The sequence below is a fragment of the Formica exsecta genome, unplaced genomic scaffold (genome assembly GCF_003651465.1).
Source record: "Formica exsecta isolate Colony F162 unplaced genomic scaffold, ASM365146v1 scaffold7, whole genome shotgun sequence".
NCBI lineage: Eukaryota > Metazoa > Arthropoda > Insecta > Hymenoptera > Formicidae > Formica > Formica exsecta.
Window position 1 is genome coordinate 86,240 of NW_021853466.1, and position 15,509 is coordinate 101,748.

The 15,509-nt window shown below is 39.1% G+C and overlaps 1 protein-coding gene across 4 annotated transcripts in view; it reads left to right on the top strand.

Moving 5' to 3' along the window:
- LOC115243220 overlaps window positions 1–15,509 on the top strand; it is a 40,311-nt gene that overhangs the window by 17,102 nt on the left and 7,700 nt on the right. The window contains exons 1-2 of one of the 4 annotated variants that reach the window (XM_029820020.1): window positions 484–1,160; window positions 1,292–1,381. The exons of 2 other annotated variants lie outside the window; for them this stretch is intronic. In XM_029820020.1, the coding sequence (XP_029675880.1) occupies window positions 1,315–1,381 (67 nt within the window). In that variant the 5' untranslated portion in view covers window positions 484–1,160; window positions 1,292–1,314. Of the gene's footprint in view, window positions 1–483; window positions 1,161–1,291; window positions 1,382–15,509 lie in introns of those variants that run through there. One more of the 4 variants, XM_029820025.1, reaches the window with a different exon arrangement.

Genomic DNA, 15,509 nt, shown 5'->3' on the forward strand with positions numbered 1-15,509 from the left:
CTCTTCTATTCTATATAACAGTTGCGTATCGTGATTTTTGCGCCGCATCAGATATATAAAAAAAGAGATGTATATTCAAGGTGTCTCATTTTAAATGATGATCTTCGTTATTTAAAATGGGACACCCAGTATATATAGATATTCTATCTTTTTTTTATATACTTTGAATACATTTGCAGCGTACTTTCCGCTTTCGAACCGGTCGATGTCGCAAATGGCAATGATGACAGATCTCGTCTCTGGGGAAAAATTTGTTTCAGTACCTTGTTTGAAGAAAACTCGATATTTCTTGAAAATTATTATCACTGCTGATCCGATCATATTAATATTATCAAACATTGAACGTATATGTTTTTTTTTTATCTCTCTGTTTTAATTATCAGAAATAGATAAAAGATATTAATAGACGTTTCTTCTCTTGATGATAAATATAATTTCTCTTCTTATAGAGAAAAGAGAAAGAGAGAAAAAAATATATACGAGTCCTTTTTTTTTTTTTTAATCGAGTTGTATGTACATAACTCTTCGTATCTTGGAGTCGAATACCGTACAAACGACGCGTTAGAGGAAAATCTGAATGTGCAAAGGATGAGAATGGAATGCTTAGTAGGCAATAATTGGAGACGGTCGTCATCGAGTCGCGTGACAAACCAAGCGAGCATAAAGACACTCTCACGCGCTACGTGGCACAGATCCCAGTCAGAGGCAGTCCCGCGAGCTGTATTCAAAATACGCTATTCGATTTTACGAGCCACGATAATACGCTGTATCGGAGACAGAAAACGCGACTAGATAGATCGAAGACGTAAGCGCGCCGGAATAATTACCAGCGTTTTACGACGATTACATCATCGATTGCGCGTGTAAACGCGATGACACGCATCTTCGCGGAAATCCATCGTTTCTTAACGTCATCGCTGACGTCTTTCGCTTGTGTTTCCTCGATTCGAGATTGCGCGTCCAATTATTATACAGGATGCTCCGAATGAAGCCAATTTGTTTAAATTAAGAAAATTGACGGTTTCGAATACCGGGGTTGAAAAGAGTCACGATGAATTAAATTTCAAAAATAAATAATTATCAAAAAAAAATAAATATTGATTTAATTAGCGGTGAAGATTGAAGCCAAGGTAATCCTCCGTCAAGATTTTCCTAAGAAGGTATTAATAGAGTATTCGTCAAGAGACATACGCATAATCATAATTGATATATCTATGATATGTAATAAATATATGCATACTTCTTGCATACACAGGAGCCATTATACATATATACAAATGCAATGTTTTAGAGCAGAGGATCGCGGAATTATATATGCACTGTCGAGCTCTAAACGAGGTCAACGGAGGACTTCGTTTAGCTCCCGCCCGCGCATACGCAGGTGTGTGGTTATAATTTAATGAATGCATGATTTAATTAGTCGTAATGCGCGGCTACGCTCGCGCTTTTGTCACGGCATGTTTAACGATCTTGATGAAGATTATACGGAAAAAGGAGTTCTCACGTTACAAAGATAATACCTTTATACCTTTATTGTGACATTGGATGCGAACGGTCCATGTTTATGTTAATTTATTGTCGAAAATAATAGCATAATAATGTTGAATAAGTAATAACTCATGCGATAACGACGATTTTAAGATTAAGGAGAAAAGTGTAAAGGGTTCGAAAAAAATGAGCACGAGCATAAACGAACTACTAACTGGCCAAAGAGTTTATATCCCACTTATTAGAGAGCTTGTTCACATAAAACTTTAACTTTTTGCGAGCAACTGACTAGGAGACGAAATTACCAACTCGAATTACGTCACGCGCTCAGAATATACGGGAAAAAAAAGCCGTATGATGGAACCTATTTATAAGAAAAAAAATCAAAAAGTTTGTCACACATTAATACAGAATGTCCAAATTAATAGACACTTGCAGATTTATTTTTTGATAAGATTATCTTTGATCCTTTAATTCTCGAAATTGTATATAACGTGTTTCGCGGTTGAAAAGCGTTTCGAAAACTCTCTGCGTAAATTAGGAAGACCTATCGGCGGTGTCGGAAAGCGAAGGATTAAGGAGGAATCAATATTTATACACCAGCTGTGTGTGAGTGCATTATCTTACGAGGAAGTCACGGCATTTGGAAATATATTGCGCCGTTTCTCTAATTTATCAAGCCGTTTCGACATAGTTTGTGTGTTTCGGCATTGCAAAACTCTGCTTAATCACGCGATATCGCGTTTAAAACGCAGACAGATGCCGCTTATCGAATCGTAAAAGGGTTACGTGCGGGACTTTGTTTCTACGCAACTCTCGCTCGCGCGCGTAACGTTAATCTGTTTTTATGTTTGGCGCGATGATATGATAACATTTTTTTTCGCGTGAAATGTAAAGGATCTTCCAGGGTGTCTATTCCCTTGGAAATACATGGAAAACCTGGAATTCTCAGGGATTTCTTTTTTCTAGCTGGAAAAATCAGGAAATTCTCATTGAATTTTATTGGAAATTTAATCAACTTAAAAACTCTGTGTTCAAAATATATATCTATCTCTGTTTATATTTAATGCTTAACAAAATATTGAATATGCAGTATATATTTTTTATTGTAATATAAAAAATTGCACTAAAAAACTTTTGAAATCTTCTTTTTACCTGGAATTTTGAACACAAATACCTGGAAGATCAGAGAATTGTTTTATAAGATTTGAGTGACACCCTGTCTTCGAAACATGCTAACTGTTTCACGGCTTTCCGCTTGGAATGTCAAAGAGATTAATATTCAATACATATCCGATTTCGCGCTCGCTTTCGATCTTTGCCACTGGTTATCTTACGAGTGTTTAAGCGTGCGAAAGAATCTTGTGCGCACGCGCGCCTTATCAGCATTACGGTCAATTACGCCGCGTAATTGGCCGCAAAAGCTATAATTGGCGATCATTAATCCGAAGATCTGTTGAGAATCACTGACAACAATAGTCCGGGGAGATACCCGGTCCGTCTAATTTGCCGTACGATCGATCGGCACGCCGATAGACGGACGAAAAAGCAAACTATCCCCTCCCCCATACTCGCGCGCGCGTATGTACATAGACACGCACGCAGCAGATTGAAACGCACGTCACGCGGATAATACGCGAATCGAGCATGTGCCACCGCCGGGCCGCGCTATGACTATCGATATGGGTCTGATTGTGTGCGAGATAAGCCTGGCCCCGATATACCCGACTATATGTGTATATACACGTGAATGCACTAGCGCTAGGTGTATGGGCGCGCGGGACTGTCGACTATCGATGCATTCGTAGAAATGCGATGACACGCGCCGTCAGTAGATGAATCGAATAAAACGCTCATGGTTATGCTATTGCTACGCGGAACAAAGAACCCGTTTAACGCCGAGAATGGTTTCGGTTTTAACTGTCCGCTATGCGGATGACTCCTTCGATTATCACGAGGTAATTGAATCGATCATTCTCGTTGCTTCAAAATCCGCATTTTTCCCAAGAAAACATTCGCTAATATTAATTGCAACAGAGGTATTCTATCGTCGTTTTATTTTACTCTACTGTTGCCTGAAATTGATAAAGTAAAATAAGATAGATAAAAATGGAACGCCAAGCGAGGATGAAGATACAATTTTGACAGTTTTGGGATCAAAAAGGACTCGTAGCGACACGTTAGTTAAGTGGGGATGACCTGATGCGCAGAACCTGCATAGAGTGTTGTTTGACACGAATTCGATTCAGCAAGTCTCACTCTGATGCCTTTTTTTAAATCGAATAATTCGAGTGTGTATCTAAACATGAAAGCTATGGTACTGGCGTTAAAAATAACAGTTTCTATTATATCCGTTCCATATACGGAACACGGTATGCATATTTTAGACATAAGTTGAAAATAGATCTTCACTAAACTTTGGCAGACGATCTAAAATTCTAGCGACGTCGTCGATAAGAGACTCGACTGTGGTTAGCGCGAGCTTTGTTTCTCGACCTGCATTATCTATAATAGCTGGCACGACTGTGACCTAGAAAGAGACAGAGAGAGAGAGTCGCTCTAACCAGAGTTAGTTAACTGCGTAAAAGTTAAAACAGGTCGATAAGAAACTACTCGTGGGCTTCCACGACCTCTTTAACCAGCCAAGTCCCGAATACAATGACAACTTTGGAGCTTAGGACGAAATTACTCGTTTTGTACGCGATCAATCTTCGATTTCTATAGCCAACTTTTACGTATTACATTGATTAATTTCTCTTAATATTCGAACCTTTTCTTTTATAAAATATTTCGATGTTGGACGGAACCTTTTGGAGCATTTTGTAGTCTGTTGTGTACACAGGGAGCTCGGAAAACCGTCGTTCTTTCCCTCGTCGATTTACGCTTGTCCTTACGAAGAAATACAGGCACGGCAACGAGGCGAGCGACGACGCCGGCGTCTGCTCGACCAGCTGATGGAATGCGTGATGTCACGAGCCTATACCTATGCACTAACATGCCACAGGCACGTCTCACCCTTCGTAGTCGATACGAGATCTCGGTCCTCTCGCTTCCTCTTTCTCTCTAGACTCTTCCCTTCACCTTCCTCTCCACCGCTCGCGATCTCGCTCCCCGTTGGCCGTACGCTCGCTCGCACGACTCGACACATGTACGAGAGCGTCTGGCACGAGACCCGAGAAGCGAGCGCGATGGAGGCGATTACCTTTGTGCAAGCGATAGCCGCTGGAATCTCGCAGAGATAATCATTAACGCCGCCATTATGGATGTTTCGGGTGTAATCCCGCGCGATGAGACACCATTACTAAATTGCCATATCGCCTCAACATCCGATAATCATAATGATTTGAGAGTCTGGTAAAAGTAGTCGAGTAGAGTAAGATATGAGAGCAGACAAATATGAGAGGAGAGAGATCGCGCAAAGTAATAATATTAATTTTCGATATAATCCGAAACACGGTTGTAAAACTTTTATATTCATTTCGAATAAATAAAATTACTAGATTGAAAAGATTTAAAAAGAGCGTGAAAGCATAGTGATAATTTCATACGTATTATAATACACTGGCGAAAAATGAAATCCCAATACCAAGAAGGAGTTATACTGGGTGAATGAAAATTATACAGAATGTTTGTTTATATAAGTATTTACTTTTATAACATTTTTTTATTTTTTTATTATATATATTATTTATTTATATATATATTTTTATCATTTTATATATATATATATAAAAATTTTTTTTTAATGTATAACTCCTTCTTTGGTGTTGGGATTTCATTTTCCGTCAGTATATTAATTTTGAACGTGTATATATGTTTCGCATTTTTTGGCGCATTTAAAATGGCGGAGAGAATAATAAACTCGTTGTCAACGCGGCCAATGCTGAGATATCGACGTTGAAATAAAAAACTCAAAGCACTCGAACATTGCATCGATTCCGAAACGATATAAATACATATCGGAGTATCTCGAAGAACTGTCAGTCACGTGTTATCAGAGTGGAGACCCCCGATTCTCCGCATTAATTTGCTCGAAAGAAGCGCGGAAGGGATATCCATTTGACGTCAACGCGCATACAAGGTTACTTCTGGTACCGCGCGTGTAGCGTAGATGACACGTTCGCCTCGTACGAGGTCTACGGAAATATTTACTGTAGGAACAAGAGAGAGAGAGAGAGAGAGAGAGAGAAACGACTATACTACTTGCACGACGATCGCGACCGAGTATTGGCTCGGTCCCCATCGCTACGCGCGACACGTATGTACGAACGGAGCGGAGCAAGGGAGGCTGCGTAAAGGAGAGCAACGGGGATATCCGAGTATCGACGACACGAGCCGATTCCCGAGGCTCACGCGCCGCGTCGTTTGTTCTCCACCTTCGTTCCTCTAGCCGGCGGGGAAGATCCGAGGCGCGAGACCCGGGTGGGAGGGGAGGGGGGGGGATAACATCTGCTCTTAACGTGATTGCCGTCTATAGATGTGGCTCTATGGAGACTCGCCCGTGAACGGCAACAACTGCGGGCTACCGAGTAAACGTATGATCCCTAATAACGCTGCCGGCCGTGCGAAATTCGAGGCCGTGCGTTAGCTCCCGCGGAAGGTCGCGAGATCGAGAGAACGGTTCCGGGTAACCGGAGTTTCGAGATTGGTCAAGAATCAGCGAACGCGTGCGTCTGTCGCTCTTACTTTATCTCGCACCTCTCGCTGCTAGGGTAAGCAACGTGCCTCGGGAACGAATCGTAAATCTGCTATTGTGCGATTTATAATTGACAAAGAGCGATTGTGTAGTGATATTAAATCTTTATTAATATTTCGTCACGAAAGCTTTTTCGCGAAAGATTAACAACGGAAAATTTTAAGAGCACTCGTGTATTCTATTGTATATAATTTTTGAATTTGTATAATTTTATTTAAGAATTTGAGGGATTATTTGTATAAGATATTTTTAATAATATCGTGTAAAAATTTTATTTCTCTTTTTTTTTTTTTTTTATCAAAATAATTCTTATTTCTATTCTTTTATAAAAGAATTAATTTTTTCGAAAAAAACTTAATTTTTGAGATGCGTCTAGTTTTTAAAGTAATTTCATTAGCATTTTACTACTAGATGATCGCACGATATATTATTACTGGCAATTAATCAATTAAGAGCTTAAAAGCACCAGCAATTCTTCACCTATCGCGCGCGCTCGTCACGAAATAAATATGGATGATTCTGCATTTTTACTGCATATTCATGCATTGCGGATTCACGGCGCCGCATCTCGACGCATTTCAACATTGAGATTCAATTTCTCATCGATTTGATATATGAGCGCGCGTTGACAGTTATAATTAAAGACTGTATACAGAGTTACATCATGTTTTCCTCTTCATGTCAAGTCTTTGATTATTGCATCACGTTCTCCGTCAAATACATACTCGTACTGCTCGACAAAGTTTTCACAAAGTAGAGGTTAAAATATATTCGTGATATTATTTCTAACGGATAAATTTTACACGATTTAATTTTCGAGAGCGGGAGAGAAAGGAAAAAAAAAAAAAGAACAATAAGGCGAGCAAAAATTGTAACGCGGATCTATCAATCTAAATCTAGGTCAACGTTGAGTTGGCGGCCACTTTACTTTACGCTCTTCGGGATTTCGCTATGGGAATCGGCGATTTTTATTTGGCGGCGGATTAATATGGCATTAGCGTTATGTGAAATTAGTATGATTTGGAGAGTGTCGCGGACAAAATAATGAGACGATGTACTTTGCCATTTCCGATGCGATTCCGCGCTGCGGCGAATCCGCTCGCCTATGTTAATCTCCCTAACCTGTTGCGCGATCTCCGTTATTTTCGCGATAACGCCGACGACGAAGAGGGAGCGAGGCTCCTTGAATCTGTATTTTCGTTTCCGGATGTTCTCGAACGACCGATAAGCGACGAGAGATATAGCCCTGCTATCGATACGCGTCGCCGAGCCGCGACTCGAGATCACGGAATATCACGCGACGATAATGTCCGCAAACAACTTTCTGCGCATTTGTTTACGATCTTCTCGAAAATTTTGCAAATTGTTATGCTAATTCTTCGATTCTTTTCTGTTTTTTTAAAGGATAAGATGAGAAAAAGAATTATTCTCTCCCATTTTATTATTTAAATAAGAGCTACGCACACTCTCTGTTTTTCTCTTTAATTTAATCTCGATCAGTTTGTTATACACATCACGGATCGTTTTCATTTTTACATATATTGTAGAGGGTACACTCCTAAATAATACACGCTTTGAATTTTGTAGCCCTCTTTTCTGGTTCCAGAGATATACGATTTTGAAGTATTGTAAAAATAACATTTTAAGAAAATGGGGTTTAGCCCCGACCTTGACTTTGACATATTTCAATTTTATTATAAAATAAACGCGTGGGCAGGGAGGGGCTGAGCCCCTCCCTCTGCACCCCCACTCTGAAAAAATCTAACCTAACCCAAACCATGTCCGTGGGGTGAATTTTTATTATTTTAAGAAATAATTCATCCCTAAGACATGAGTTGAGGTAGGTTAGATTTTATCGGGGTGGCGGGAGGGGAGGAGCTTTTTTCTACCCATGCGTTTATTTAAAGATTTACTTGTTTTTTTTTTATATATAATAATATTTTATATAATCATATCGAGAACTAAATGTAAAAGAAATTTTTAGCGAAATTAAATAGTAATTCAGAAGCATACTGACAATGATGCAATAACGAGCAAACGTTAACAAAAAAATATAAACACGCAAGTAGGATATAACGATAAAATAATACAAGTAAATACGAAAATTATGATACTTCAAAATCGCATATCTTTGGAACCAGAAGAGAGTGCCACAAAATTCAAAGCGTGTATTACTTAAGAATGTATCTTCCATAATATATGTAAAAATGAAAATGATCCGTTGAATAACGCGTGTCGTAGTTGTATTAATAATCTAAATTTATAATCATATACTTGACAAAATTGAACTCTTTTTTTTTCCCGTTGATAGCTTGGAGTAAGTTACAAAATATTGCGACAAGAGATCATACTGCGGTAAATGCAAATTGAAACACTCCGTCACTGACTATACACCGTGGAACTTTGGTAATCGCTCTTGTCGTTGAGTCAATTTCGAAACTAAAGTGGCAATATCATGACGCCGCCTATTGACGCGCTTTTCGTCGATGACTCGCGCTTTTCTCTCCAAGTGCTTTAAGCATCGGCTGACGAAGTAGCGTCCCGCGCGGCAAATTGACCGAAAATGATGGATGTTGAAGGAATCGTGTGGGAACAGAAGGGAGGAGAAGTTATATTCTCTTCACGACGTGGCGCGAAACTCGGAGAAAACGGGCAAGAAGCTCCTCGCATCGCCTCGAAATAATCTCGTACGGATCGCGTGGAAGAAAATCTTCGGTGCAAAATCGCTTAAGGGTTACATACTTTTGACAGACCTAAAACTGGTCGAAATTAACGAATTTTTATTGTGGCTAAAATTATGTTTTATTGAAAAATGAAAATACATATCTTGTAGAGTAGTCTTTTGAAAATATCTCCCCAAAATATTAATAAAAAATATAAAAAATTGAGAGCCTGGCAACTTTTTTCCCAAACGGTGTTTCTAAAAACGGCGTTCACGGTATCAGAAATAGCTCAGCCTCCTCTCATCTAAAATAAAAAACAAAAATTTTCCTTTAAATTAGATGAATAAAACTAGTACTTGTCATATCCGATTTTGAAAATATTGATTTTTCGAAAAATGGCAGCGATTCGTAGCGAAAAATGCGATTTTCGACCTAAAAATAAATCTTTTTTTATTTAAAAAAAAAAAAACTAAGCCATAAATCGAAAAAATCCTATAATAAGTACTAATTTTATTCATCTAATTTAACAGAAAAATTTTGTTTTTTGTTTTAAATGAGAGGGGACGGAGGTATCTCTAGTATCGCAAACGCTGTTTTTACAAATACCGTTCGGAAAAATAACTGCCAGGAAATATCAATTTTTGATATTTTTTATTAAAACTTTGGGGAGATATTCTCAAAAAATTACTCTACAAGACATGTATTTTCATTTTATAATAAAATATAATTTTACCCATAATAAAAATTTTTTAATTTCGATCTAGTTTTAGGCCTGTCAAAGGTATGTAACCCCTTAAAATTCAAAAATCCCCATCTTTCCATTCGTTTATTATCGCGAAATCAAATCGAATAATGATTTCGTCAAATATTATCGTAATATAGCTTACGAAATCATTACGCTCGCATTCTCAACGCCTTTATTTCCGTAAACTTCTGTTTCTTCGCGACCTACCTAAAGTCTCGATTGCAATTTTATCCACGAATATTCGCGTATCGATTTGCTTCCTTCAAGACAAGCTCGTCTGCTGTGTTTTAAATAAGAACAATTTTTTTTTCACTAACGCGTCGACGTCTTCGCTCATTGCGGTTGCGAGAGAAAGTCGTCCGAATGGTCACGGCCTATTTAGCTGCACAACTTTGCACAATCTCGACGAGAACATGGCTCTCTAAATCGAAGAAATAGCGGAATCCATCGTGCTGTCTCTTGTTGCGAAGCGACAAACAGATCGTCGCTGAACAATAATAAATCCGAAAATAAATCGCGCGAGAGTAACTTTAAATATTGAGATTAAATTAATATTTAAATGTGTATTTATAGCTACTTTGCGAATGGAAAATTGGAGATGCGCGTAAAATTGGAAGGCTGATCTGTAATCAATTTTGATATCGTGGACGACTCTTTGACAAGAATTGAAAAATTCTGGCAATGTAAAAACGAGTGAGAAAACTCATTTTCCATATGGAACGCGATACCGTTCGTCTCGTGGACAGTTACGACTTTTCCGTTCTTTTCCCGGCTACTCTCCACACGTTCCTCGTTCCTCTTTGCTCCTCTTCGCGGGCGAAAGACACGCCATTCATTTCCGGCGGCGAGATTCTTATCACGGCGGGGCCGATATATCGATTGCTCGTGTTTCCACGAAAAGAAGGCTTCGTAGGAATATCTGGAATAAACGTCACCTCGCCCTTCGACGCGACGTACACTTTATTCGCTCCGAAAAAGAGCTAGCTCTCTTATCTATACGTTGTCGGGACGCGCGCGCGCAAATTTTGTAAGAAATTGCGAAAACCGCAAAAGCGTTGCGTCAATATACGTCGTTGCAGCACGCTGGAAAGATTTCGTTTCTTTTATCGTCAAGAGTGAGAGTCATTGCGTGTAATTAATGGAATCCTCGTCTACAACCAGGACTGGCTAGATCGTTTTTCAATCTGAATTCACCGAGTTTTCTATTATATTTACGGACGACGAAAAAAATTTCAGCTTACCTATATAATTTCTTTTATCAAATTTCGAAATTGTAGCGATAACTTTGGACAAAATTGAGAGAATATCTCATCTGTTACTAAAAAATATGTAAATATTAATAGTGATATAAAATGTTGATCGCGCGTTTGAGAAAGCTGAGTTTCATTAGGATAAAATCGTAGAGAAGAAGAAGTTGCAGTCTTATATGCAAGGTTATAATATAACATCCGGGATGTGGGGTAAATAGGATATACAAGTGTAAATATACGGCGCATGTCCTTTAATTAAGCCATCGATTCAACCCTTTGCACTCAAACGACTGGATTTGCTATGAATGCAAACGAATGCATCTATTCAACGTCAGGGTCAACCTTTTCCCTGCTCTTGCAGATAACCGCATTTATTAATACAGTTATTCGCAAACATGTAATTATATAAGAAGCTGTTCAAAAACATAATTTTTGACGCAATAAATTCTATACCGTAAGTTTAAGCGGATCATCGAAAAAGTGGACAAGCCGCATAATCTTTGATTTCGAAATATCTGATAATGAAATTAGAAGCTGTCAATATAAAAACTTGATATCGATAAACAAAATTAAGATGGCACACTTTAATAAAAAAAGATATACAGGTGTGAGATAGGAAAAAAGTTATTCCGCGTAAATTTCGCGTAAGCCGCATACTTTCTCTCCGCATTTTCCTTCGACAAAACAAAGTAATCGATACCTGCAATTTATCCCGAAGGGGATAACCGGCCTATCGATCTTTACGACGGAGGAGTAAAGTTTTATGAAGAACCGCGCCGCGAGCCTCTGTTCGGAACTCGTGCATCAAAGTCGCTTTACGACGCATTTGAAACGCGATATTGAACCCGGTGGTTAATAAACCCGCGAGAGAGCCATCCAATGTGCCCATACGAGGATTACGCTCATTATACGGGATGTCCTGAAATTATCCTCTCTACCATCGTGCACACACACGTTCTCCTGACTTCTAAAGCATGATCCAACAATAGAAATCAATGATTAATTAAATAACGTAATTTCTTGTCATTTGAAAACAATCGTTATGTTATTTTAAAAAGTTCCGACAAACAGGCATTTTTTAAAGAATGAAATATATCGATATAATGAGTATGAGACATTTCCATGAAAAATAACATCGGTAATAATGGGAGCTTCGACAATAGGGCTTTGTAACGTGTCTATTAAGCAGACGATGACTTTCAATAATCAAAGTTGACAGATAGAGTGCTTTGTGTCTACTCAAGTGAGGGATATAAACTCCTTCAGAATTTAGATATGTATATATTTTTTATTTTTTTGTGCATAGATTATTATTATTTATTTGTAATGCGTGTTTATTAATTTTCTCCGCTACATCCGATAATTTCGTACGTTGCGCTCAATTGTCGTATCACATACACCGAGTGTGTTGTGCGCACTCGGTGAAAAAAAAGATTCGTTTAAAAACAATTGTTCGCACATGGTGAAAAAAAAAAAAAATCGTTTGAAAACAATTTAATAATGCGACGAGGGAATATTCGAGCACACAGATTAATATATACATGTAAATAAAAGAGACAGCCGAGAAAGGGACGCGGGAGAGTCTCCCGAGATGTCGGCGACGCTACGTCAATTTCGCGTTCCCTCGATTCACCGTCCGCGAGATTTATTTATAAGCGCGCGCGAAAGAGGAGCGCGATTTCTTTTTATCCGCTGCATTCCTTCCAAGGCCCCGGCAGAGAACGGGCCGTCGCCGTTCGTTCCTTCCTGCGTGTAATACCGAGAGCGCTTTCTACCTCCTCTCTCTCTCTCTCTCTCTCTCTCATTCTCTGTCCCTCTCACTCTCTCTCTCTCTCGAGCCTCTCTCGTTCGATATGGCACCGCCCGCCGCCGTCGTCGACGCCGGACGTCTCTCGTTTCGGCGGAATATCGATGGCGTACGTCGACCGTACGTACGCTCGAATAACGCCCGCGAATTATGAGCGAGCTATCGCCCTACTACTACATACATACTACTACGTACTATGCCCGTTACGCGATTACCCGAAGCATACGTAATACGGTTATCGAGTGGCTCTCGCGAAAATACGCGGGACACTTTGTGTGTTCTCTCGTCGCACCTTATTCAATTAGTGTTGAATACTGTTATATAAAGCAGAGCTTCCTCGCAAAGTCGCGTTGATTCTCCTTTCATAACTGTTTGGGGAACGACCGTTACTCTCTCGTGACAACGTCAAAAGATAGTTAAATGTTGACATACGTGCGTCCGATCTATAGTTTTCGATATTCGAGGAGTCGCGAATTTAATATACTCTCTTAGCTCGCATTTTTATTTGAGTAAAATATTCGAAATCATAGATTCGTCGATCGACCGTTCAAATCTTGACAATTGGACCTGAAAATGTGAATCGTATTAAAATAAAGCAAGATTAATTCACTCAAGATTTACCGAGAAACAAGATCTCGATTGCAATTTTAAAAGAAGATCCAGAAAAACCTTGCTTCGTAAAAAAAAATCAGCGCGTCCTCCTCTCCTCCTCCTCCTTTTTCTCTCTCTCTCTCTCTCTCTTTCTGTCTTATGTTGTCGCACTGTTATCTTTTAAAAATCTTTCTCCATATGTTGCTGTTACTCTATATGTTACAGGCATAATACAAAATCAGGCATTTTATAAAATGCCCAGGCATTTTACAATAAACTGGCATAAGAGTTGTTATATCTTTTTATAGTTTTATAGTTAAAGTATTAGTTTTATTTTATTATAAAGTGAAAGAGTGGGCAGAGTTCGGCTCTTCCTCCTGCACCCCATCTAAAAAAAAATCTAACCTAACCCAAACCTATCTCTAATTTTAAACTAGAATTAGATTTGGGTTAGGTTAGAATTTTTGGGGATGCAAGGGGAGGGGCGGAACCCTTCCTCCGCCCACCCTTTCACACATGGCATATATATTGTATGTATGTGTATACTTCTCTTAATATTAATGTCGAGAAAGAGCGAGAAAGTCCTAAAACTCTCGTTTGATGGCTTATCGTAAAATATCTGATTTTGTATTATGCTTGCGACATATATACGCATTCCGCGTGAGATTATAGAATTCGAACTTAACCAATAAACGACTTTCAAAAGTCGTTTTTCATCCAGCAGATCGAGAAGCGAGGAATTTACGACGTTTATAGTCTTCGCGCGCTTCTTTTTCATTTCGCGTTTCTCTCACCTTTCGCTAATCAAAGATTCTTTATTAAAAAAAAATACTTTATATAATTGCTATATTACCTTGATTTATGATTCCGGAGTTTGTCTGAAAACAGAGAGAATTCCTCTCTCCACTCTACTTTCTCCCGCACTTTCGCTCTATTTTCTACGCCAACAAGAATTGAGTAATCTCCCGATGATGAGAATCGCGGGACGGACACTTTCGATGCTTGACTTTCCATCTTCATCTTCGCCAATTCGGATGTCACTTTTATTCGCGAATTCTTGTATTATCTATCAATCAAAAAGCGCGAAATCATACCTCGAACCACGCAAAAAAATGGCGGTAACCTCTGTAAATTGCGCGCGTAAAAACCGTCGTTCTCTCGCGAGTAGATGGGCGATTCTCGGAAAACTTTAAAATATAATAATCATTTTCGGATCGTGAATGAGAGAAACGATCGTCCCAAATCCTCGTAGTCTTTCGTCGAGATAAACTTGAGGATCTCGATCGCGGACGCGAATCTTTTTACGAACAATGGGTTTAGCAACAAGTGTCGCGCGAACGGCCATCCGAATTCCTTGAACGCGACTGACTTCGTCTTGTAAAAAATGGCGCGAAAAGACACTTTGCGCGACATCTTCCGGTGACACAACGTATCCTCATCTCGAAATTCGCGTGAGACTCGATCGATTCCTCTCTGAAAGAGTAAAATAAATTCCAGACCTTCGCGGATTAGAAAAAGAAGCTTCAGGTCAAAAAAAAAATATCTGCTCATTGGGTATCACCATCCAAGCGAAAGCTTTCTTTTAATCGACTTTCTTAAGACGCATGGCGTTGCGCGATCGATTAAACAAAGAACCAGAAAATAGATGACCGTGACTGTCGGCCACACGATCTCGATGGAACGGCGAATTAACAATTTTCACGCGATAGGATCGATCGCGGAGATTGGGAATTAGCGGGGATCGGGCGCGATTTCGAGCATTCGATCCAATGCTCTCGTCGACAACCGGAAATGATCTCGCGACCGGTCAGAAGGCAACTTCCATGGCAATTTAAAGTATTCGTTCGCGAAAACATTTCTCGAGAATAGAGCACGTCCTGTCGATGGCGAGAAAAATGAGCTCGCGCGAGGAGAGAACCGTTTTCCTTTTAATATTAAAACACCGAAGTAGCAATAAACTGCATAGGAAATGTGCGAATATAACGTATAGCGGCACGTAGTGAAATAAAAATTGCCATCTATATAAAAGAAAAGTTTCAAAAATATATATTTTATATAAGTATATATTTTTTATAAATAAAACATTTTTGTTCTTATCGAAGCAAACAATGAATTAATTTATTAATGGATATTAATGCGTATATGATTTTTTCTTTTGCGAGATAAAATATTGTATTTTTTCTTTTACTTTCCCTCCCCCTCTCTACCTATATGAAACAGACGGGCAGGATTTATTTACGCGCTGCGTGAACGGAAAGACGGAAGCGCT